At 50.6% G+C, this 25,363-nt stretch overlaps 1 protein-coding gene across 1 annotated transcript in view; it reads right to left on the reverse strand.

Moving 5' to 3' along the window:
- Positions 1-25,363, reverse strand: part of FAM178B (family with sequence similarity 178 member B) — a 91,875-nt gene that overhangs the window by 31,553 nt on the left and 34,959 nt on the right. The window contains exons 5-7 of the mRNA XM_023541120.2: positions 16,517-16,610; positions 15,727-15,903; positions 15,318-15,415 (exon numbers count right to left, since the gene is read on the reverse strand). Coding sequence (XP_023396888.2) covers positions 15,318-15,415; positions 15,727-15,903; positions 16,517-16,610 — 369 coding nt within the window. The remainder of the gene's footprint in view (positions 1-15,317; positions 15,416-15,726; positions 15,904-16,516; positions 16,611-25,363) is intronic.

Below are 25,363 nucleotides of genomic sequence, written 5' to 3' on the forward strand. Positions count from 1 at the left end.
TACCTTCTGACCCAGCAACAGCCCTTCCTAGGTCCGTATGTATTAACAGAGACGGAAGCTGGGTCAGTCACAACACAGTAAGCATATAACAACCCGGAAATGGCACAAATGGCCATCAACAACAGAATGCATCAACAAATTGGCCCAGAGCCATACAATGCGATACTAAGGGCAACTATATCCAACAACACGGATGACCCTCACAAACGTGAAACAAGCCAGACACAGAAGGAAACGTGCGCATGATTCATTCACACAAGTACAAAAAAGGCAAATCTGGGCTACTGGAAGTCGGGATATTGGTGACCCTGGTGGGGCAGGTTCTGGCCATGGTTCCCTTCTTGAGGAGGGAGTGGGTTTCGAGTACGTTCAACTTGTAAAAGTTCATCAAGCCAAGCTTACGGTTTGTGCACTATTCCGTCTGTAAGCTGTAGTCCAATGAAACTTTGACTATAAAAAGAAATTCAGCAGGAGGGACAGATAGGGTTACCAGATTTAGCAAATAAAAATACAGGACAGCCAGTTAAATTTGAATTTCAGATAAACAATAATTTTTTTTTAGTGTAAGTATGCCCCATGCAGTATTTGTATTTTATCTGGCAACCCCAGGGAGGGACAAACTATCCCCACCCCTTCTCGACCAACCGGGAAGACTTGACGTTAACCAGCATGGGGCCTCCCTGACCTTGTGTACCCTCAGCGCCCTCCCTTCTTCAGAGACCGTGGTACACCCCCGGGCCTTTCCCCAGCCCTTGAAGCAGAGGGCGGGGAGAGGCTGGGTAGCTTCCAGGCGGCCTGAGTCAGAACACCACAGCTGAGTGGCCATGGCACAGAAAACCTGAGTCTCCTATTCTCGCTCTTCCCCTCCTCACTGCCTCCAAACCAGGCCCACTGGGGGTGCAGATCGGGCCCCCGCCCCTCATCCACAGGGCCCCACTCTGTTCAGTTTTCCTCCTCGTGCTCATGGCCTTCCCGTCCACCACACACCCCGTTTCTCCAGCTAGGCCTTCGCCCCTTGTCAGCCAGAACCTGCTTTCCAGCTGTTCCCTGGAGCCTCCCACAACAGCTGGGCTGGGACACAGTGGGAGGTAGATCCCCACCCCCCCCACTCCCCCACCCCCCCGCCCCCCCACCCCCGCTGGCAGCCAAGGAGCGGGTAGGCAAAGTCCTGCATCTGGGGCTCGTTAATTCCGAACCTGAGGCCCAACAGGCGGGAGGCCCAACAGGCGGGAGGCCCAACAGTCGGGCCTGAGGGGCCAACCTGGGGTGCTGGGAGCCTGCTGGGGGTGGTTCCAGAAGGAGAGGGAGGGAAGAAGCGGGCCTGGGTGGGTCGGGACAGGAGCAGGGCTGGGATCCAGAAATGAAGAAAAGGCAGCGAGGGGGGAGGTGGATGAAAAGAAACCCACATCTGAGGATGTGGCTCCCCACTCGCTGTCCCCTCCTGCCCACTGCCTTTCATCCCAGTGCTTCTCCAGCCTCTTCAGCGCAGTCCCCCGCATTCTCCGTCCACTGGGACACAGGGAGAGGGGGTGGGAGGGTGGGATCACTTTCCACAGAGGGAGAACTTCACTGCAGAGGAGAAAAACAAGACTCGCCCAAACCACCGCCCAAACTGTGCAGGGGGCAGGCAGAAGGGCCTAGGTAGCCCCCGCCCAGCCTGAAGGCCAGCAGCTGGGTCCAGCTGACAATGGGCTCTTCCTCCCCCTGAAGTGGCCTTGACCCCACCCACCTAGGCCTCCCCAACCCAAACCAGGCAGAGGAGGAGGACTCAGAGCTGCTCCAGCACTCTAGCCATCTGAGACACTCTCATATAAGGCAACACAGCCCTGTGTGCTCACACCAGCCTGCTCCCCCCAACTCCGGGCCTCTGGAAGACCAGGACACTGGAATGGTACTGAGGAGGAGGCCAAAGTGCTGGGGAAAATGACTTTTCCAATCGCACAGCATGGCGTTGGGGAGTGACGTGCAGGCCCCCTGCTTCCCTGCTCCCATTCTGGGTAGGAGCCCTCCAACTGTATAAGCAGCCCTACCTGGCCCACCAGGAGCGCCCAGGAAGGCAAAGGGCCAGCCTGGCCCTGCAGGAGCACCCAGGAAGGCAAATGACCCAACCTGGCCCCCCAGGAGCACCCAGGAAGACAAAGGACCAACCTGGCCCCTCAGGAATGCCCAGGAAGGCAAAGGACCAGCCTGGCCCCCCCAGGGGCACCCAGGAAGACCAAGGACTCAACCTGGCCCCCCAGGAGCACCCAGGAAGGCAAAGGGCCAGCCTTGCCCCGCCCCCCCAGGAGCGCCGAGGAAGACAAAGGACCCAACCTGGCCCCCCAGGAGTGCCCAGGAAGACAAAGGCACCGACCGTGTGGACCTAGGATTTCAGGTGATGACACGTGTCAGTGTACCCCCTGACGCCCCTTGTCTTCACTCCTGATCCCCCTGATCCTGGGGAACCAGGCCTGCCAAAGCCAAACTACCCTAAAAGGCCACCAGGCATCTGGCCAAAGGCAGGAGCTGCCTTTTCCGTTTCTCTAGGGCAGCTCAGGAAGCAACAACAGTGGCCTGTTCCACCTCGGAAATGTGTCCCAGCACCCTGCCTCGGGGCGGCTGCCCGGCCTGCATCTCTTGCTGTGCTCAGCTGCTCCTGCTTGTCCTCCATTTGGAGTCTTCTATCTCATACGTTAGCGTGGGCTAGCCAGGCAGGAGGAACCTGGAACCTTGGCTGAGAAGGTGGGGGACCCCCCCCCCCGCCACCACAGTCTGCAACCCCCCAGCTGCTCACATGCCTGGTCATCCAGGCACTCACCCAGGAGGGTGGGCACGGGTATGCCCACTCCCACAACACACACCTAGACTGCAACGCAGCCACAGGGTCAACTGCCAGACCACAGTGCAAGGGACAAACAAAATGTTGGGCAAAAGCCAGACACGAGAGAGAACGCTGCGTAGTTTCGTTTATACAAATGTTCAAAAACAGGCAAAATGGATCTATGCGCTGGGAACTGGTGGAGGGCTTTCCTTGCAGAGGGAAATGCCCCAGGGGCTTGAGGAGACTTCTACCCCATAATCTAGTGGAGGTGACAGTGATGGTTTCCTTTGTAAAGTGCAATAAAGGTGCACCCAGGGTATGCGTACTTCCTGCCTGTGTATCATAATCAAATACAAAAGGGACTACAGTGGGTAAGTGCGTGGCTGCTAACTGAAAGGTCAGCGGTTCAAACCCACCAGCTACTCCAAAGGAGAAAGATGTGGCAGTCTGCTTCCATAAAGATTACAGTCTTAGAAACCCTGTGGGGCAGTTCTACCCTGTCCTATAGGGCCGCTACGATTGGAATCGACTCGATGGCAACAGATGTTTACTTGGTCAATAGTTAGACTCCATGTGGACAATCACAGCTCAGTTTTTATCCTTCTTCTCTCTTCCTTTTTGATATGTGCTCAAATCACACAACCGTAGGCTTGGAAAATGCCTTCAAAGTCACAGAGTCTGATGTCCACATAATGGTCCATTCAACTCCCTTTGTCATACCCCAAACAAAATGTTCACTTCAGCAAAGGAAGAGCCGTATCTGCCAAATAGCTCAGTCCATTTTTTTGGTTTCTTTTTTTTTGTGGGGGGCGGGGGGCGGTTGACTTTAACTGTAAGCCAGCTGTTCCCACATTATGGCAGAATCAGCCCTTCTACGGCTTCCACCCAGCGCACCAGGGTTCTGCACTATGGGGGCTCCAGCAGGAAGCCCCCAACTGGTATGGCTCTCTGCACACTTGGAAGCTGCCAGGCTGCCCATGGCCACCCCTTCTCCAGGCGCAACCGCCACACTGTTCCATCGTCCAAAATCTTCTTGCCACTTTGTGTTGGGTGCTCCGAAGGCCCAGGCGACTGCCAAGTTCCCCTTCAAGTGTGACACGCAGAGCTGAGCTGATGCTCATTTTCTTGGCAGCCCTGTGACACTTCGCAGTGAACAGATTGAATCCCGAGTCTTCCTTTCACACGTCTTGCTGTCACGTTCCATTTCCCAGATCCGGCTCTTCATTGCGCAGCTGGGTCTCTCTTCCAACTCAGCCCATCAGTGTGCTCTGCTGAGATCTTTCCGGATCTTCACTTTGCTGTCTGTTGTATTCCTGTGATCTGTGAATCTGACCATTGTTCTGTTAATACCCTCATTTAAGACGACGCTAGTTCTGCCTGGCCAGCCCTTTCCTCGTGAAGATGGAGCCCTGGTGGCCACAGCCTTGTCCCCCGTACCCCACTGACTCTGATGGTCATCACACCTCCTGATCATAAGCTCACCTAATTCTTCCATCCCATTACTCAGCGCCAGGAGCAGATTAACCAGCAAGCAAGGTACGCACCGGCTCACTTGTATTTACTTATTCATCTCTAGTGCACATTTCACGTGGTTTTCACCATGTCTTTGATGTGATGAAAAACAGGTAAAACCGTGCACTGGGATTAGTAAGTAAGCACAAGTGAGCCCGTACATACCTTGCTTACTGGGTAACCCGTTCCTGGTCAGCCATCATTTCTTCACCTTACCCACAGGACGTGATGACAGTTTCTATCAAATGCCCTATGCAAAACCAGACACACGTACCCTCCAGCCCTCTCCAGAGTACTACTCCAGTTAACCCGTCAAAAATAAGGCGGCTTCAAACTCATTTTGCACAGTGGGGAGCTTTCACACACCCTCCTCCAGCACCTCAGGCTTCAGGTATCCCTGGCCAACATCTGCTTCCAGATGAAAAATCATTCTCCCTGACAGAGGGGGCAGGAGCCACATCCTGTCGTCCCCTCGTCAGTGTTAACCTTTCACTGTCAGCAGGAAACAGCTTCACACAGGACCCACCAGAAGCTGCCTTCTGTCCTCAGCATTTCCCAGGAGCACTATCACTGGTCCATACTGCCTGTCTGCTTGCCTTGGTGGTGCGCCCTTCTATTTTTCCTATCTTTCAAAACCTGAAGTGACACAAGAGCTCTGGGTAAAGCCTCGAGGTGCTTCCCACCTGTGTCTTCACTGGTCCCATTTCCAATCCACATTTCAAATTCTGCTGCGGGGTCTCCCAGGCCACCTGAGCCATCTTTTTTAGAATCTGCTACTATAACACCTTGTGCCGTTCTCCATCCTTTGAGAAATCTGTCCTCCAAAAGGAACCACCCCACGTGTGAACTCACTAAGCACTTGCTCCATGCCAGGCTCCAAGGACTCAGACAGTGAAGTCACAGCTCCGGGGCTCAGAGGCCCACAGCCCATGGGGTCAGCAAAGGGAGCCAATGCTCAGGGCTGGCATGCTAGGAGGTTCCTTGGAAGAGGAGATGCCCCTGTCTGAGCCTCGTATTGAGGGTGAGAAGGGATTAACCAGGTAAAGAAGAGGAGACGGGAGAGAGGCCTCTCTAGGAAGAGGAAACGGATGTGGAGAAATTTTCCTCGAGTTTAGGTGGGTGCAAGGTTACAAAATATGGCTGGAGCATGGAGCCTTCAGGGGACACTGGGAGAAGGCAAAGTTGGCACAAAGCCCTCGAACACCAAGCTGGGCTGTCTGAATTTTAACCTGAGGATAAAAATCTGAAGGATTTTAAGCAAAGGAGCGCGTTATGGATTAAATCATATCCCCCAAAAATACCTGCTGTAAATCCTACTATGCCAGAGGTCACAATCCCATTTGGCAATATGTTTTCTTTGTTATGTTAATGAGATAGTATTAGTGAAGAGTGTGTCCTAAATTAATCTCTTTTGAGATATTAAAGAGATTAAACAAGCAAGTGAAAAAGCAGAGATGGGGGAAGATAGATGCCAAGCCACATGGAGATCTCCAAAGAACCAGGAAACAAGCTGAAGAGACAGGGACCTTCCCCCAGAGCCGACAGGCAGAGAAAGCCTTCCCTTAGAGCCAGTGCCTTGAATTCAGACTTCTAGCCTCCTAAACTGTGGGAAAATAAATTTGTTTGTTAAAGCCACCCACTTGTGGTTATTTCTGTTATAGCAGCACTAGATGACTAAGACACCTTCTGAAATCTTGAGACTGTCTGGACCTGGGCTGCCTCCTTCTAGAATGTTCTGGCCTTTTCCATCCCAAGGGGCCTGAATGTTTGCGGTTTCAGGTGACAACTCCCAACTACAGTCCTAGCTCTGAAGAATCCAACAAGCGTCCAAAGATGGGCTGGATTCAGACAAAGAGTGAGCGAGAACCGGGGGATGGGGAGCTTAGAGATGCAGCAGGAGCTAGAGGGAGATATGGGTGGTTTTAAGACAGGAGACACATGAGTGCATTTATTTGCTGAGGAGAAAGAGCCAGCAAAGATTAAAAACCTCCAAGTACAGGGGTAAGCAGGGCCAACTGCAGAAGGAAAGTTCCTGTACTGGGGAAGACGGGTCAGGTGGAAGGGAAGAAGGTGAGAACTGCAGATGTACCTAGGTTTGTGTGGGAGGGGTGGCAATCAGACAGAGAAGGGAAACTCTTGTCTGCAGAGATGTAGAGGTTTGGTGGCACAGAAGAGTGATGAAGTTTGGAATCTGCTGAGGGGCCCAGAGGAAGCTGACCAGTAACACACAGAATGGTCCCTGTGCAGCAGTAAGGGCTGAGGTGAAGACAAGGGAAATGGATCCTGGCACCACTCCATGTGGCAGGGCAGTTTTCAGAGTAGGCAAACCTAAAGAACAAGTAGGAAGGGAGTTAACAAAGGAACAAGGGCCCAGGAAATGAGGCCAGGAGAGACTGATAGACTGGGAGGAAGTAAATTGAGCAGGCCCCTCCCCAGCAGCATGAAACATGGAAAGAAACAAAGAGGGCTTTCGGGAAAGCTATGAAACATGTCCCCATCTGCTGCTCGAGTCCCCAGTGCTCAGAAGACATGAAGGTTGACCAGGCTGCTTTCTCCCAAGGTCCCAGTTTCTTCCTGTTGGCCAGAATTGGCTGAACTGGGCTAAGATGATACTGGGGAGCCTCGGAATTGATGAGAAGCTGGAGAACCTGGCTCAAAAGAGTCAGTAGCCAAGGGGTGCGAGGCAGCAGTGACCCAGGCAAGACCCCTCACCAGGAAGAGCCTGGTGAACACTGCTGCTCCTGGGAGCTAGCAGTCTCCACTCCCTGGACCCTTCCATCTTCCCTCTGAGAATCCAATTAGTTAACACTGGATCCAGCTCCACAGAAGGGGGCAGGGGCCCAGTGGCAGAACTCTTGCCTTGCATGCTGGGGACCCTTGCATGCTGGGGACCAGGATTCCACTTCAAGCCAACGCTTCTCGTTGTACATTGGTGAGTTACAAAAAGACCTCACTCTCAACCTGAGGGAACTTACATTCTAATGGGGGATGGGGCAGAAGGCACAGAAACAAATTTCAGGTACTGATAAATCAATGAAAAAAGAGAAAAGCAAGGTTCTGGAGAGCCCTGCAAAAAAAACCCAAAAACCCTCTGCCGTCAAGTTGATTTCGACACATAGTGACCCTATAGAACAGAGTAGATCTGTCCCATAGGGTTTCCAAGGAAAGGCTGGTGGATTTCAACAGCGGGCCTTTTGATTAGCAGCTGAACGCTTAACCACTGCGCCACCAGGGCTCCGGAGAGCCCTGAGGTGGGAGCTAATCCAGAAAGGATGATCAGCCAAGGTTTCTGAGAGGTGACCTTTCAGCTGAGGTGGGGGAAGGAGAGAGTGTTCTAGAAAGAGGGGATGAGCATCAAGACTCAAGAGGGCAGGGGCCCCAGCAAGAGGGGCCTCAGGGCCATCCTAAAAACTCATGACATTCTTCTAGGTATTAGCCAAAGCCAAAGGATTCTGGAGCTGGGAAGTGACTGAATTGATTGATTCAATTCATCCTTCTTCTAAATGTTTTAGATGTGATGACCTTGTTGTTATGCTAAAAAACAAGAGCCTGTAAATAAATAAACAACAAGAGCCTTATCGTTTAGAGATACCTGTGGAAACATTGACAGATAAACTGATCAAATGAGCTGGGTGGGATTTGTGTCAAAATAACCTGGGCGGGGGGAGGGGGGGCGGTGAAGGGAGTAGGGTAAAAATAAATCACAATGGCCATAAATTAAGAACTTAATAAGCTGCTCAAGTGGAATATGGGTGCAGGGAATCCACCACACCATTCTGTACTTCTGTGCAGTAAAACGTGCAAAAGCCAGAACCTGTGTAAGGCGGAAACCTGTCGGAGAAGGAAAACTCAAATATTTTCTGCTGAAACCAAGCAATACAAAAATGGTAAGACTGCACCCTGTCAAAGGCAGAAAACTCATCAGAGCCTGAAAAACAAGGCAATCCCATCGAGCTCCGGCTCTCACAGGTTTCACTGTATATGTCTGGAATTTTCTGTAACAAAACTTATGACCCCTCTTAAATGTAAGTGATCCTGGCTGAAGGGTGGGAACAGGCTGCGGGGATTCAGAGTAGAAGCGGGGAGCTCAGGAGGGTGTTTGGGAAACAGAAAAGAGCCCAAAGAAGAGAAAAGTCACTTATGTTAATCTCAATGTCCCAGGGTTACTTTTTTTCCCCCAAACAGAATTGGAATCACACTTTACATATGGCTTTATAGCCTTTTTTTCATTTAGATTACTTTTTTTAACATTCCCCTTCTTCCATGACATCATTTTTAAGTACGGGGTGAAGTATTCTGTGGAGCTCTGGGTGGTGTGAAGGGTTAACGCTGTAGCTCGGCTGCCAACCACAAGGTTGGAGGTTTGAGTCCACTCAGAGGCACTTTGGTAGAAACGTCTGGCAATCTACCTCCAAAAAATCATCCACTGAAAACCTCTACGGAGCACAGTTCTTACTCTGACACACATGGGGTCACCATGAGCTGGTGTTGACTCAATAGCAAGTAGTTTTTCATGTATTCTGTCATATGGGCACAACTAAATTTATAGGGGGCTACTGAAGCTGTTTTCAGTTTTCGACTACCATAAACATCACTATGCTAAACACCTTGTCCGCAGATCTTGGCTAACAATCTCTCTCTCCCCAAGTTCAATTGTTTCTTGAAAGGTTTGCACATTTTAAAGTCATTTACTTGATTTTTTCCCAAGCAGTTGCAAAGGCATTCACACCACACCCTTGCCAACTCTGGGCACCATCATTCTTTTTTATCTATGCCAGTCCACGAGGTGAAGAATTCTACATTGTTGCCAGGGCCAGTTTTGTAACCCACTTTAGGAAACAACCCTTTGTTCATCCCTCCATCCGACCAGGTGGTCTGCTTAAATGGGTTTCATCTTCTCCTGGACTTCGAAGGCCACGGTAAAGGAGTGTGCACAAGATGTTCAGCAAACATTCACAGGGGGTGAAGGAAGTGGTCCCCAGAGCCTGGAGGCACCCGGCTTTCCAGGGAGGTCAGGCAGCCCTCAGGCTCAGCTGCCGTCTTCTTTCTCACAGGGCTCCTGGAACGGCTGCAGGAGTCTGCTCTGAGCATGTCCTGGAGACCACGGGCAGAGCTGGGATGGCACACTGTTCTTCCCAACCATCCCCTAGAGCCACCCCAGGGGAAAAGTCAAGATCCTGAGGCCTCCAAGAGCCTCCTCTTCCTATGGCCCCATTCCCGGTGGTTTCCTCTGTTACTTACTTGAATCTTTCATGGTTAAATTCACCTCCTGCGGTATGATGGGTTGCTTTTACATGGCCTTTCATGCCATGGTCTTGTAACTCCCACCAAATGACTGGGTGGGAGACTATGCAAATGAAGTGCTTGTGGCCCACCAAGGAGACTGACAGCTTGCCAGTAACGCAAATAATGTGGACAGCACTCTTGTGGGGGTGGAACTATGCAAATAAGGTGAATGGAACCCTAACGAGGGGATTGGTCAGTTTTGCCATCCCACTAGGCTTAAAATGAGCCATCCCAGAGGTGGACAGGGGGACCTGACTACCCCCAAAAGAAGAAGCAGGAGTAGAGTGTATCCTCTGGACCTGGGGTCCCTGCACTGAGAACTTCCTAGATCCAGGAGCCAGAGAGAGAAAGAGTAACACCAGAGATGGTGCAAGACGGCAAGAAGTTGTGGTAGAGAAATGGTGGCAGCAGGACCAGGGAACCTGTGCTAGGTGATGCAGTGGGCTTCTTGGCCCACAGAGCAAGGCTATTACAGCAGGTGTGCCAACCCATGGAGCGAGAGAGCTGACAGTCTTTGGGCAGGAGGCTTCCGGGCCGAGTGGTGTGTCTCCAGGCACTTGTCAGCGGAGCTAGGCTTGCCAAGTCACAGCACGTCATGGGGCGAGAGAGCTGAGTGACTTCAGGCCAAGGCTTACTGGCAGAGTAGAGTGCCCCTGGGCACTTATTGGCAGAACTAAAAAGCTTTGTAACACTTGCCTGAGCAGGGCAGAGGCCAGGCCGAGGGACTGAGGGCCAGGGAGAGGCCTGCCTGCAGGCACGGCAGAAAAGAGGCTGTCCTGATGGAAAAGCTGTAACCTGAGCATTTCTGATCCTGAATTGTAACCTGCTGCTTCCCTAATAAACCCCATAACTGTGAGTATATTCTGAGTTCTGTGAGGCCTTGCAATGAATTACGGAACCCAGCAGAGGAGTACAGAGTGCCGTGGGAGGGCCCGCTGGTGTCAGAATTGGTACAAAGGTTGGAAGGTGGAGGGATGTCTGACCTCTGCCTCCTAGGAATCAGCCTCGGGCTGTTGGTGCTGATGGTAATTCTCCTTCCCCTTGTGAAGTGAGAGGAGGCGGCCAACGCCCCCATGCCACCGTTTTTTACAACTTCTCTTCCTTAAATTTGCAGCATACCCAGAACCATGAAGGCTTGATGGACGAGAGCAGGGAGGGGGTGCACTGGCAAATGTTGATGGGATGCGGAGTTCTCTTTGTGCTTAGAGTCAAGCAGACTAAATGTGTGTGACTGCCCATAGTTCAATAAACCACCCTTCTTCCTGGGGTCAGTTTGGGCACTGAGCCCAATGGGCAGCCCCAGCTGGGGTAGAACAAGGCAGCCAGCAAGCTCCTGCAACATCGCCACCACCCAAACAAACTGGGGGAGCAAGGGAGGGGAAGGCTAAAGACCCACACCGAACACAACATGCCTGTGAAAAAGAAGGACCCAGTTTACAATAATTGCCAAGATATTCCGTAAAGAGAAAAGGCGGCACAGAATAGGTAGATGTAGGGGGTGGAACCGCATATACACAGATGCTCTCTGAAGTACTCAGAGACCCACACTGGAGTACACGGCTAGGCAGCTCAGGGACAAGTATGAGACAAACTTTCACTATATACTTCTTGGTACCCTTTCAATCCTGTACCATGTGAATGCATTATTTATTTAGAAAAACCAATAAAAGAAAATTTCCAAATAAATGAATAAAGAACACCCATCCCAATGACAAGCCCTCTTTGCTATCAAGGGTCTTATATATTACCCCTGTTGACTTGTCTACTTGAAAGCAAGGTGAAGATTGTACAGTTTTATCCGCTCCTCAGCATTTATGGGCCGTTTATCACAGGCCCTGAAGCTATAAGGGTAGCCTGCAAAAGGCACTGATTCTTGAAATCACAGTTTTAATACATTTGGGCTTTGGTGAAGGTAGCTTCAGATCTAGTGGAAGAAGACATTATAAATTAAACCCAAAAGACTGGTGTTGGAGCCACTAGTTCTTCAGGGGTGGAAAAACACAGGTCCTTCCCCTTCTGTTTCAATCAGATTCAAGGCAGAGATTGGCTTCCCACCTCAGGAGTGAAGTTCGGCCCACAATACTTGTACTCTTGGGATGGAAAGACTCAACTACACAGAAATTCCAGTTCAACTCTCTCTACTATCTACACAACTCTTCTGTAAGTCTGTATCTATTTCGTAATTTAAAAAATTACTGAAAAAGTAAAATAAAGAAATAAAAATTCCAGTTGCTGAAAGATGATACACAAAGGTTAAAAAGTTTTACTTTTTAAACAGGACAGTTTACAGGCGCAGGAGAAAACACAATGTTTGTAACGTATATAAAGCCAAAAAACCAAACCCACTGCCGTGAAGTCAATTCCGACTCCTAGCGGCCCTATAAGACAAAGTGGAGCTGCCCAATAGAGTTTCCAAGGAGTGCCTGGCGGATATAATAAGCAGTATGTAAATCAATATGGTTAATAAGAAAAATTACCTCACAGAAAAATAGACAAGGAAAACCAACATGTAGTTTACAGTATAGGAGACCTAAAAGGCCAACAATCACAGGAACAAATGGTCAGTTTCAATGGCAATCGGGATGATGAAAATTAGAACTACAGGGTGACATTTTTCACTCACAGGATTGACTAAAACTTACCAACAAAACTGACAATACACAGTGTTAATGAGGATGGGGGACCAGGTACCTTCCCCTCCACTTGGTGGTCTGAATTATTAATTGGTAGAGCTTGTTTTTAGAGGCCAAATTTTAGGTTTACATTCTTTGGGAATGCGTTTCTACTTCAAAAAATTTATCCTACAGAAATATTTGCATAGATGCTCCAAGTTCATTTACAGAGATATTCACTGGATAAAAAAACAAACTAAACCAAACCCGTTGCCATAAAGTCAATTCCGGCTCATAGCGATCCTTTAGGACAGAGTAGAACTGCCCCATGAGGTTTCCAAGGAGCGGCTGGTAGATTCGAACTACTGATCTTTTGGTTAGCAGCCGAGCTCTTAACCATTATGCCACCAGGGCTCCATTCACTGGAAAAATGTCTGTAATTAGAGGGCTAGTTGCACGCACACTATAAATCAAAACCAAACCCACTGCCGCGGAGTCAATTCCGACTCATATCGACCCTACAGAGTAGAATTGCCCCATAGGGCTTCCAAGGCTGTAAATCTTTATGGAAGCAGACTGCCACATCTTTCTCCCGCAGAGCCACTGGGTGGGTTTGAACCTCAGACCTTTACGTTAGCAGCTGAGTGCTTCACCATTGTGCCACCAGGACTCGTGGACGCTATACTACACAGTTATTAAAAAGAGTAAGGTTCATCCTATATTCTTACATATATATATATGTCAGAAAAACAACCATAAATAATGTGGCCTGGCTGGAAAAAAATGGGGAATTGGGGCTGAATGACACAGGGCCTTGGAGGTCTAGCTAAAGCTTGGTCAAGCAGGCAATGCGGAGCCAGGCAAAGCACACACACGGTGCTTATATGGACCCACAGAGCGGGCTGACTTCTGGGAAGGAGGATGAGACAGAATGCCACCGCATCGTCCAGGTTAAGAGAGGACAAAATGAAAGCAGGGTGGGGCCAAGAGGATGACTGAAGGTTACCCAGACAAGGTAGCTACTTTTAGGAGCTGACATGAAGAAGAAAATGGAGAGGCAACCATAAATGAGGATTTAGGAGTCTGAAGGCAGAACGGGGAGGACTTAGGGATGAACAGGGGTAACGGGGTGGGGACAGAGAAGGACAGCTGTTTCTGACTTGGGCAATGGAATGCCTGAGGTAGGAGCAGAGGTTAGCACCTGCAGATCAAATGGGGACGGGTCCTGGGTGTCTGGGCTCAGTGGGGTCCGTTCCCACTGAGGCATGTTCTGATGCTCATGCCCAGTGGCCTGAGATGGTGCTTCCGGAAGCTCAATTCTTTCAAATATCATAGAGCAAACCTTTCCTTCAGGCTGTCAAGAGGTCTCTTCTGTTTCCATCAGATTCATAAGAGAACAGATTTCTCACCTTAGGACTGAAGTTCGGCCCATGATGGTGGGACCTGGCAAGTACGCGTTCACTCAACAAATATTTACCCCAGTGGGTCCTGGGCATGTGCAGTGAATAATACCCCAAGCCTGCTCCATAACCGCCACCAGGGAAGGGTCACAGGTGAACAGCCCCCAGGGAAGGTAACTCTGGGGGCACCTGTTGAAGGTTGGGGGGCTTCCACAGAGGGCTCCAGGGCAGGCCTGGAGAAGAAGGGTGGGAAGGGGCACTACTCTAGATGGTGCTGCACGTGGAAAAGCCTGGAGGTGAGGGGAGATATTGCCTTGTCTGCTCAGGAAAAGGCAAGGACATCCCTGCTGCTGTGGCCTAAAATGTGAGGTGGGTACTAAGACAGGAGGAGGAACAGGGACAGGTTGGGCAGGAGGGTCAGTCTTGGACTGAGCTTGTTTGTTCACCTCATTAATTTGCTCAGGAAGAATTTACAGACCACCAGCAGCATGCCAGCACTGTTCTAGACGTGGGATGGTGCGATGGTTAAGGTTGTGTGTCCACTTGGCTGGACCTTGATTCTCAGTGGTTTGGCAGTTATATAATGACGTAGTTTGGTAGTTATGGAGTGTTGTAGTTATCTTCCATTTTGTGAAATAATGTAATCATCTCCATAATGCCATCTGATATCAGCCAATCAGTTGTAAGGGGAATTTCCTCAGGGGTGTGGCCTGCATCTAATATATATGGACATTCTGGCAAAGACCACTGGCTTTTGCTTGCTTTGGATCCTGCATCTGGCTCGTCATCATCTGACCTCAGGTTCTTGGGACTTGAGCCAGCGGCTTGCTGTGCCACCTGCCAATCTTGGGATTCATCAGCCTCTGCAGCCTGTGAGCCAGCAGCCCGCCATCTGATCTGCGGATCTTGGGTTCGTCAGCCCCTGCCACTACGCGAGTCAGAAGAAGCCTCCGGCCTGACACCTGACTCACAGACTTGGCACTTGCCAGCCTCTACAACCATGTGAGCCATTTTCTTGAGAGAAGCCTCTCTCCCTGTCTATATGTACACGCTTCACTGGTTTTGCTCTCTTGAGAACCCTGCCTAAGGCAGGTGATGTGGCCACGACCCAAACAAGTACCTGCTCTGGTAGAGCTGACACGGAGGAGAGGCAATCATAAACAAGCAAACAAGATCTGAAATTTCCAGCAGTGATAAATGCCGCTTAGAAAATCAAATAGAATGATGAACTGAGATTCTACACGTGTGTGCTCGCTGAGGGGAGAGTGTGGGGTGATCAGGGGACACAATTCAGCTGAGATCTGAATGACAAGAAGGAACTTGCCAGCCAAAGACTGGGGAGGGAGCCCCAAGGAAAGAAGGGTGGGGATACCGCAGTCAGAAGTTAATTGTGCAAAGCAATTGTTTGGCAAATAAGACCATGTTTAGCAAATTAGGCTTTTTTTTTTCATTTGTGAAGAACTCATTAGTGACTTTTATTTTTAGTTCTTTCTCCTGGGTTTTGGAAGTTGGGAGGGAGGTTTGCTGGGCAGAGGGGGGAGGGCTCTGGACCCCTCCAGGACAAGCCCTATCACAGGTGGACTTTAATCCTGACTACCACGTGCCCCTGCAGATACCCCTGGGGACATAACCCATGGAACCGTGCCCACCCCAGACCCACGGGGATGTGTGTCAGAGGGAGGAGGCACAGGCAGAGAAGTGACCCACCTGCTCCGTGCCGTCAGGTCCGGGAAGAGTTGCACAAGAGCCAGCAAGTTGTGATGGTGGTCAGACACTGAGCTGAGGGCACAGCACAGCTGCCGGAGCTGTGGAACGGGTAACGCTGAGGCGGGGCTGCGGGGAGGAAGCCGCCCTCCACTCAAACACACCACCCAGCCCACTAGTGGGCGAGATCCTAGAGGGTGAGGGGTCAGCACGGAGGCCGGGGATGGAAAGCAGCATTCTGGGTACTCAGGTGACCTCCCCAGCAACGCCGTCCCAGCAAGGGCATGCTAGGGGCGACATCTGTCCCTTGTGACAAAGCTACTCAAGGCACCCTCAGGGCCTGGTGAGGGGCGAGGTTGGTAGGGGGCGAGGTTGGTGAGGGCGAGGTCGGTGGGGGGCGAGGTGAGGGTACCTTCCTGGGCCATTCCTGGACGTTTTCCAATAACAGGAGCAGGAGTTGCTGGAGATCTGTCTTGGGCAGCAGGCGGAGCCCCACGTCCAGGCCAGCCTGGCACAACAGCTCCATTAGGCCCAGGAGGCTGTCATCGGTGTAAGCCACTGGCTGGGCTAGGGCACACAGAGTCAGGAACTGGGGGAAGAAGGAAGGCAGCGGGAGCAATGAGACAGAAAGGGGAGAGAGAACTGCCCTCCTAGGGGACAGAGTCAGGGCAGAAGGGCTCAGCACTGCGATTCTCTTGGCAATGCTGGCTAAGAGCTGAGGAAAGCAAGCAGCAAAGCCTGGATTTAAGGCTCGGTATGTGGGTCCTTCGGGGGCAGGGCACAGTGTGGAGACTGGGTGCTTTCTGTAAGGCCAGCCCTAGTGTAAGACTGAGTACTTTCTGTAGGGCCAGCCCTGGCAGTGGAGACTGGGTGATTTCTGTAGGGCCGGCTCTAGCAGCCAGCAGGGAGCACAGGAGATTTTCAACGACAGTGGCCGAATTAACTGTGGAATGAAGTCCCTGGGTGGTGCAAATGGTTAACATGCTCAGCTACTAACTGCAAGGTTGGAGGTTCAAGTCCCCCCAGAGGCTCTTGGAAGAAAGGCCTGGCAACTGACTTTCAAAAAGTCTGCCGCTGAAACCCTGTGGAGCACAGTTCTATTCTGACACACATGCGGTTGTCGGGAGAGTCGGAACTGACGCGGAACTAGATGTGGAGTTCACGCAGCGAGCGTGCCAGGGTGAGGGAGGCATTAGACTCACCTTACAGATGTAGCTAAGGCTAACGTCCAAGGCCATCTCCTGGGGGGCAGTCTGCTGCTCATCCCAGCTGAGGCTAACTTTGCTTTTAAGCACTCTAAGGTCAGAAACAAAAAAACACAACAGAAAGCAAGACATAAGGAAATGAGACAAGGCGGATACAACAGGAGAACGGAGACAGAGGAGGCCTACACTTGCTCATGAACAGACAGCCTGCCGACAACCTGCTGACAACCTGCTTCAGCCTAGTACACTGTTGCCGTGTATCAGTCACCTACCGCTGCCTAACAAGTCACCCGATGCAGTGGCTTAAGACAACACTTACCATCTCTCACAGTTCTGAGGGCAAAGAATCCTGGAGTGGCTTGGCTGGGTGGTTCTGGCACTCATGACCTTTCTGGTGAGGTTGCTGCCAAGATGTTGGGTGGGGTGGCAGTCCTCTCAGGCTTGGCTGGACTGGAGGATCTGCTTTCAAGCTCACTCATGTGGTCGCTGGCAGGCCTCCACTTCCTGCCACACGGGCTTCTCCGCTGGGTCCCTCAACAAGGGAGCTGGCTTCTCCCAAAGCCAGTGACCCAAGGGACAGAAGGAAAATGCTGCAGCCTTTTATAACCTGACCTTGGAAGCGCCAGGTCATTACCTCTGCTGATTCCTGTTGGCCACGGTGGAGCAATAACTTAGCATGGGAGGGAGCTCCTCAAGGGTGTGGATTCTACCAGGAGTGGGAGATCATTGGGAGAGAGGGGCTCCTGAGGCCTGGTTCCCACACCCTGCTGTTCAAGTAGGCCTCTAGCTTTTTATTTCTGGGGCTTGGAAGCTAGAAGACCACACTCCCAATCCCCCAAAAGGGTCTTCCTCAAAGGAGTTCTCCTTGTCCATAAGCTTATGGTAGCTCTTTGCATGTACTAAAGAGCACACCACAGCTGTAGCTTACACTGGGGTTAGCTTCTAAAGTCAGCAACTAAGGTGACAATCACAGAGTAAAAATGAGTCTTGAACACCCCTCCAAAAGTGTCACTTCTGAGTTCACATACGGTCACGTGGTAAGTTCAGCATGGCCCGCTTTCCCCGAGTGACGACGCAGGTCTGGCTGAGCACTGAGTGAAGTCAGCGAGGCCACGGCTGTGTTAAGGGCCAGTGTCACACTCGGGGGGGGTGGGCAAGAGCCTCATACTGAGTGGCATGGGTAAGAAGCTGAGTCACACCTCCCATATCATGTGCTTCCCAAGCCTAAATGCTCGCCGGGTAAAAGCTGGAGCAGGGCCGCGTGCCTTCATCCAACGGTTGTCTCTCTCTGGCTGATGTGCATTGCTGATTTCAAGTATGTCAAGGGAGTTCATGACAAGGCTCCTTTGCAGTCTACCCACTTCTTCACTCTTATCAACTGGCTCAGAGCTCCTGATATCAACGGCTCTCAGTAACCGAGGACACCAGCGATGACAATACTGCCGACAACATCACAGGCGTCAGCGCCCTGGCTGCTGCCACGGGAAGAGCACTGGGCCCACAGGCTCAGGTGAGAAGTCTCTGCTCCTACTGATTTCTTGGCACTGGCGCTGCTCCTCAGAGGAGAGAAAGCCGGTCTCCTAAGCACTTGGGAGGTGTGCGCCAACAGACTGAAGTTGGTGAAAGGGGGACTGGGGCTGGGTTTGGCTATTCTTCCAGATTTTAGCATTTATTAGCGCCAGGGCAAGGAGCCTGGTGACGCAGTGGTTCAGTGCTTGGCTGCTAACTAAAAGGTCGGTGGTTCGAACCCACCAGCTGTTCCACAGAAGAGACCTGGCGATCTGCTCCTGTAAAGATTACAGCTTTGGAAACCCTACCGGGCAGAACTGCCCCACAGGATTGTTAAGAGTTGGAATTGACTCGATGGCAAGGGGCTCCAGGGCCAGAGAATAGGTGAGGCTGTTGTTTGCCAGCCTGGATGGCATACCTGGCACATGCTGGGGGCCTGTGCCAGTCTGTGGGGGGTGGGGGAGCTCTGGTTGGGACCAGCCAGTGGAGGTGTGTGGGGCTAACTGACAGGGGTAGGAATGCCTTCAGACTTCCCAAGGGTGGAGGCAAGCAGAGTCGTCTTTGTGAGCCTGCTTTTCAGACAGTTTGATGCGTCTAGGCGGGGAAGCAGTGTTGGAAATGTGAGCTGCTGACAGGTCTTCTCTGAATTGGGGAGGAGAAGTGTAGAGGCGAACAGGCCGCTCTCCTCCTCCCAAGGGAATGTCGTCACAAGGTGAAGAGTGAAGCAGCTGGGACAGTGAGGAGTGCAGACAGTCTCCTGCTGAGCTCGGGAATCTCCCTGCGCCACTTCATGGGAGCAGCAGGCAGGGGGTTACACCGTGACAGGCAATATAATGGGCTCCTCTATTCCCTGCCTTCCCGAGGAATCACTTGACTGAAACGTTGGTGTCTGTGACTGCTATTCTAAGACTCAGCATCAGCTGATCCCCAGGACCCCATCATCGCTCCCAGGAAGAGACCACAGAGCACAGAAAACGCACAGCCCAAAGTTCCAGGTCCCCTGCATTCCTCAGGTTAAGAAGGAGTTGAAGGTTCCACCAACTGACTCCACGAGCATAGCGGCTCCGTCCACACCATCTCCTCCAACCCAGCCTCCTCTGCACGGGGCTGGTGGGGTGAGGTTCCCAGTCTGGCGGCCACCATCAGTGAGCTTGGCTGTGGGCCTCAGGGACACCATTCTCCCCTCACTAAAAATCTTACAAGGGGCTCATGACGGGCCCCCAGAGTCCCCGGGTGGTGCAGACAGTTAACACACTCAGCTGCTAACCAAAGGGTGGAGGTTCAAGTCCCCCCAGAGGCACCCTGGAACAAAAGGCCTGGTGATCTACCACTGATATCAGCCCCTGAAAACCCGCTGACACATGTGGGGTCGCCAGGAGGCAGAGCTGACCCCACAGCAGCTGGTTTTGTGTTTTAACTGACCTACATACACCTTAGTTTCTCTGTTTTCATCAAGGGATGAAAAAACATAATAAAGTTACTACCTATATAGGGCACCGGGCATTGTCAGAGTAAATGTGGTAGACAATGTGTAAACCATCACCATGACTAAGAACAAAACAGCAGCAGCCACTGCTCTTCTAGAGGCACCCCGTGGCCAGGGCCCCCACCGCACTGGCTGCTGTTCTGCAAAACCAAACGGGACCAGACAGCTCGGCTCCACTTAGCCAAGGTCAATGCAAGGAAGGGAAACTGACCCTGAGCTAAGGCAGGGGGAGAGAGAAGCAAAGATCTCCTGGTCAAATTACACTGCCCCAAGAGCGCCAGTTGCCAGCCACCCTTCTGCTTGATGGGGTGCCCTTTCAACCTATTAATTGCCACTTACCTGTTTGACCTCTGCACCTCTCAACAGCAGCAGGCTGCTTGTCTGCAACGACCAGTCCTGCTTGCCTGCTGACTGGGGCCCTCCAGCTGCGCTTTGTAATCAGGGAGCCTGGGAGAAGCAGCCAGAGCTACCAAAGGACCCTCCCGCCGCCTCCCAGGTGAGCTGAGGGCACCGCCAGGTGCGTTCCATGGAAGGCTGGGGCCCACACCAAGCCCCTTCCACTGAGGGTGAAGCTCCTGCTCATCCTTTTCCTTCAGTGCTCACGGGGGGCGCCTCCTCTTCTGCCCTTTCACCCCCAAACGCCCTCCTGATTTCTCCCTCCCAGCCTCACCCCTGAGGAGAGGCCACTTTATTTTCAACAACGTGGACATCAACCGATCCACACAGTCCAGCCTCGGAGGGTTGTATCTTTTTTTTTTTTTAATCCCCCAATTCACCTTTTTACAGGTATGCGCCTACAACGATTGGCTGTGCAGCCTTACCGATAATCAATGTGATTTTTCATCACAATAAACCAAACTCAACACTCCAAAGCAATAACCCCCTTTTCCTCTTCCTCCTGCCTGCCCGTTGTTGTTGTTAGGTGCCGACAAGGTGGTTCCAACTCATAGCAACTCTATGTACCATAGGACGAAACACTGCCCGGTCCTGCACTATCCTTACAGTCATTATGCTTGAGCCCACTGTTGCAGCCACTATGTCAATCCATCTCATTGAGGATCTTCCTCTTTTTCACTGACCCTCTACTTTACCAAGCATGATGTCCTTCTCCAGGGACTCGTCCCTCCTGACATGTCCAGAGTATGTAGGATGCAATCTCGCCATCTTTGCTTCTAAGGGGCATTCTGGTTGTACTTTTACCAAGACACATTTGTTCGTTCTTTTAACACAGTACATGGTATATTTAATATTCTTCACCAAACACCACGATTCAAAGGCGTCAATTCTTCTTCAGTCTTCCTTAGTCATTGTCCAGCTTCCACATGCAGATGACGCATTTGAAAATACCATGGCTTGGGTCAGGCACACCTTAGTCTTCAAGGTGACATCTTTGCTCTTCAACACTTTACAGAGATCTTTTGCAGCAAATTTGCCCAATGCAATGTGTGTCTTTTGATTTCTCGACTGCTGCTTCCATGGCTGTTGACTGTGGATCCAAGGAAAATGAAACCCTTGACAACTTCAATCTTTCCTTGTTTACCGTGATGTGGCTTATTGGTCCAATTATGAGAAATTTTGTTTTCCTTATGTTGCGATGTAATTCATATTGAAGGCTGTGGTCTTTGATCTTCATCAAGTGCTTCAAGTCCTCTTCACTTTCAGCAAGCAAGGTTGTGTCATCTGCATAACGCAGGTTAATGAGTCCTCCTCCAATCCTGATGCCTCGTTCTTCTTCATATAGTGCAGCTTCTCGGATTATTTGATCAGCATACAGATTGAATAGGTATGGTGAATGGATACGACTCTGATGCACACCTTTCCTAACTTTAAACTACTCAGTATCTCCTTGTTCTGTCCAAATAACTGCCTCTTGATCTATGTACAGGTTCCCCATGAGCAAAATTAGGTGTTCTGGAATTTCCATTCTTCGCAGTGTTATCCATAATTTGTTATTATCCACACAGTCAAATGCCTTTGTATAGTCAATAAAACACAGGTAAACGTCCTTTTGATGTTCTCTGCTTTCGGCCACGATCCATCTGACATCAACAATGATATCCTTGGTTCTACGTCCTCTTCTGAATCCGGCCTGAATTTCTGGCAGTTCCCTGTCAATATACTGCTGCAGCCGTTTTTGAATGATCTTCAGCAAAATTTTGCTTGCATGTGATATTAATGATATTGTTCTATAATTTCCACATGTGGTTGGATCACCTTTCTTGGGAATAGGCATAAATACGGATCTTTTCCAGTCAGTTGGCCAGGAAGCTGTCTTCCGTATTTCTCAGCATAGAGGAGTGAGCACCTCCAGCGCTGCATCTGTTTGTTGAAACATCTCAATTGATATTCCATCAATTCCTGAAGCCTTGTTTTTCGCCAATGCCTTCAGTGCAGCTTGGACTTCTTCCTTCAGTACCATCAGTTCCTGATCATACGCTACCTCCTGAAATGGTTGAACACCGACCAATTCTTTTTGGTATAAGGACTCTGTATTCCTTCCATCTTTTTTTGATGCTTCCTGTGTCGTTTAATATTTTCCCCAAAGAATCCTTCACTATTGCAACTTGAGGCTTGAATTTTTTCTTCAGTTCTTTCAGCTTGAGAAACGCCGAGCGTGTTCATCCCTTTTGGTTTTCTAATTCCAGGTCTTTGCACATATCATTATAATATTTTATTTTGTCTTCTTGAGCCACCCTTTGAAAACTTCTGTTCAGTTCCTTTACTTCATCATTTCTTCCTTTTGCTTTAGCTGCTCGACATTTGAGCCCAAGTTTCAGAGTCTCCTCTGACATCCATCTTGGTCTTTTCTTTCTTTCCTGTCTTTTCAATGACCTCTTGCTTTTTTCACGTATGGTGTCCCTGATGTTATTCCACAGCTCGTCTGGTCTTTGGTCATTAGTGTTCAATGCATAAAACCTATTCTTGGGATGGCCTCTAAATTCAGGTGGGTTGTACTCAAAGTCGTATTTTGGCTCTTGTGGACTTGTTCTAATGTTCTTCAGTTTCAACTTGAACTTGCATATGAGCAATTGGTAAGTCTGTTCCACAGTCAGCCCCTGGCCTTGTTCTGACTGATGATATTGAGCTTTTCCATCGTCTCTTCCCATAGATGTAGTCAATTTGATTCCTGTGTGTTCCATCTGGTGAGGTCCATGTGTATGGTTGCTGTTTATGTTGGTGAAAAAGAGTTATTCGCAACGAAGTCGCTGGTCTTGCAAAATTCTATCATTCGATCTCCGGCATTGTTTCTATCACTAAGGCTGTATTTTCCAGCCATCAATTCTCCTTTGTTTCCAACTTTCGCATTCCAATCACCAGTAATTATCAATGCATCCTGATTGCATGTTTGGTCAATTTCAGACTGCAGCACCTGATAAAAGTCTTTTATTTCTTCATCTTTGGCCCTAGTGGTTGGTGCGTACATTTGAATAGTGGTCATATTAACTGGTCTTCCTTGTAGGCGCCTATCACTGACAGCGTTGTACTTCAGGATACATCTTGAAATGTTCTTTTTGACAATGAATGCAATACCATTCCTCTTCAAGTTGTCATTCCCAGCATAGTAGACCATATATGATTGTCTGATTCAAGATGGCCAATACCAGTCCATTTCAGTTCACTAACGCCTAGGATATCGATGTTTACACGTTCCACTTCATTCTTGATGATTTCCCATTTTCCTGGATTCATACTTTGTACATTCCAGGTTCCGATTATTAATGGATGTTTGCAGCTGTTTCTTCTCATTTTGAGTCGTGCCACATCAGCAAATGAAGGTCTTGAAAGCTTTACTCCATCCACGTCATTAAGGTCGACTCTACTTTGAGGAGGCAGCTCTTCCCCAGTTGTCTTTTGAGTGCCTCCCAACCTAGGGGGCTCATCTTCCAGCACTGTATCAGACAATGTTCCGCTGCTATTCTTAAGGCTTTCACTGGCTAATGCTTTTCAGAAGTAGACTGCCGGGTCCTTCTTCCTAGTCTGTCTTAGCCTGGAAGCTCAGCTGAAACCCGTCCTCCGTGGGTGACCCTGCTGGTATCTGAATACTGGTGGCATAGCTTCCGGCATCACAGCAACACGCAAGACCCCACACAGTACGACAAACTGACAGACATGTGAGGGTCCTGCCCCTGGTAACTACTAATGAACTTTGGTATCTATACATTTGGGAAAGATTATATCTTCTGGAAAGGAAATCTTGAAGTATATGAGAGATGGCAAAGGATTTTAAGGAAAATCTGAGATTAAAAGCAAACAGTGAAAGAACTGTCTTTCTCACAGCAACTAGAAAGGCACCAAGGATTTAAGGTCACATGCAGACATCTCAGCCCCCCGATTCTAGTCTTGTCCGTTACAAGGCTCTGTGTGTAACCTGGGGAAGCTTCCAGAAGCACCGCTTTGTCAGGGGAGCCCAAGATGGAGACATCCTTGTAAGCCGATACAAAAGTCAGAAGTGCCTGGCGTGGAACCCAGTGGCATAGGAACGGGTTTCTGAGTTTATCAGGAGAAAGGATGAGGACCACCGTGGGGAGAAGGCAGCCCTGAAGTTCCTCTCATGGCCTGCATGAAGGATGTTGTATCCTCCGTGGAGGAGGTGCTGGAACCTTCTTGGTTCTTTCTGAATGCTCCTGGAGGGCAGAAGTCCAGAACTTCCCCAAGCAGATGAACCAGGCAATGACCCCTGAAACCTCCCCTACCCCAGGCAAGATGCCAGAGGGGTTTCCAGGACCTGTTTTTCTGCTTCTCGAAAAGAGCCTGTGTTTAGGCAGAAGGATTTCCCCAGTCCCAAGTGGCTGGGCCAGTTGTCCCCAGCCTGGCCTCACAGACTCTCTGCAGCGGCTGTGGCCCCCTAGAGCTGCAAGCAAGGAAATGACCCTCTTGCATCAGCCGGAATTCTCCAGGGCGGTTCTGAATCCTCAGAGGGGAAGGAGTGCCAAGAGCCAGCCCAGGGTGGGGGGCCCAATGGAATGGGGTTGTGGGGTCAAAAACAGCAGGTCTGGGGGTGCGACCTTCCAGTCTGGCAGCAGGTCTGTGGGCCCTGCTGCCCTGGGATAGCACGGCTCTCCCTTTCTCCCACACAGGCCTTCACTGAGGCCAGGTAAAGCTGCAGTCTGCATACTGGGGTCCGTGTGCCAGCATGCTGAGATGACACGTTTATAGGGCTGCTGTTCTCCTGCCCACTTGCCCCGCTGCCGCCTTCAGAGACGGCCATTTGCCCTGCAGCATGAAGGGCAGGAGGCTGTCAAACTTGGAAGAAGGGGAGCGGAGGGTGGTTCTCTACAGAATGCAGGGCCACCTCCCAATCTCCAAGTCCACCCCTGATGCACGGCAGAGCAGGGGCCACCAAGGGCCCCACCAGTCCCCTCCCACCCCAACACGTATGTATTTCTTCTTTCCAGTGTGATTCTTTTCCCCACTCACCCCGAAGGTGGCATGTGAGCTCTGGGTTAGGGGCAAGGAAAGCAGCTTTACTATGCCAGGTACAGAGAGGCAAGGGGCAGGGACGCGGCAGGCTGGCACATGCGTGGGGTATTTATAGCCAGAGCTGAATGTGGTTTAGTGTGGCTTGGCAGACAGTTACCAAACACAGTTGTGGAACAGGTTCTTAAGAAAGTGCTGGCCCTCCCTGCAGAGGTACCTCATCTACCATAGCAGTGGCAAGGGCCCCCAGCACCCCCTGGGGCCCAGTAATTCCTGGCAGAGTTGGGGGCTGCGAGGTCACATCCTGTCCAGGGTTCTAAACCAGTTGCCATCAAGCCAATTCTGACTCATGGCGACCCCGTGTGTTACAGAGTAGAACTGAGCTCCACAGGGTTTTCTTGGCTGTGATCCTTATGGAAGCAGACCGCCAG

The sequence above is a fragment of the Loxodonta africana genome, chromosome 15 (assembly GCF_030014295.1).
Source record: "Loxodonta africana isolate mLoxAfr1 chromosome 15, mLoxAfr1.hap2, whole genome shotgun sequence".
Taxonomy (NCBI): domain Eukaryota; kingdom Metazoa; phylum Chordata; class Mammalia; order Proboscidea; family Elephantidae; genus Loxodonta; species Loxodonta africana.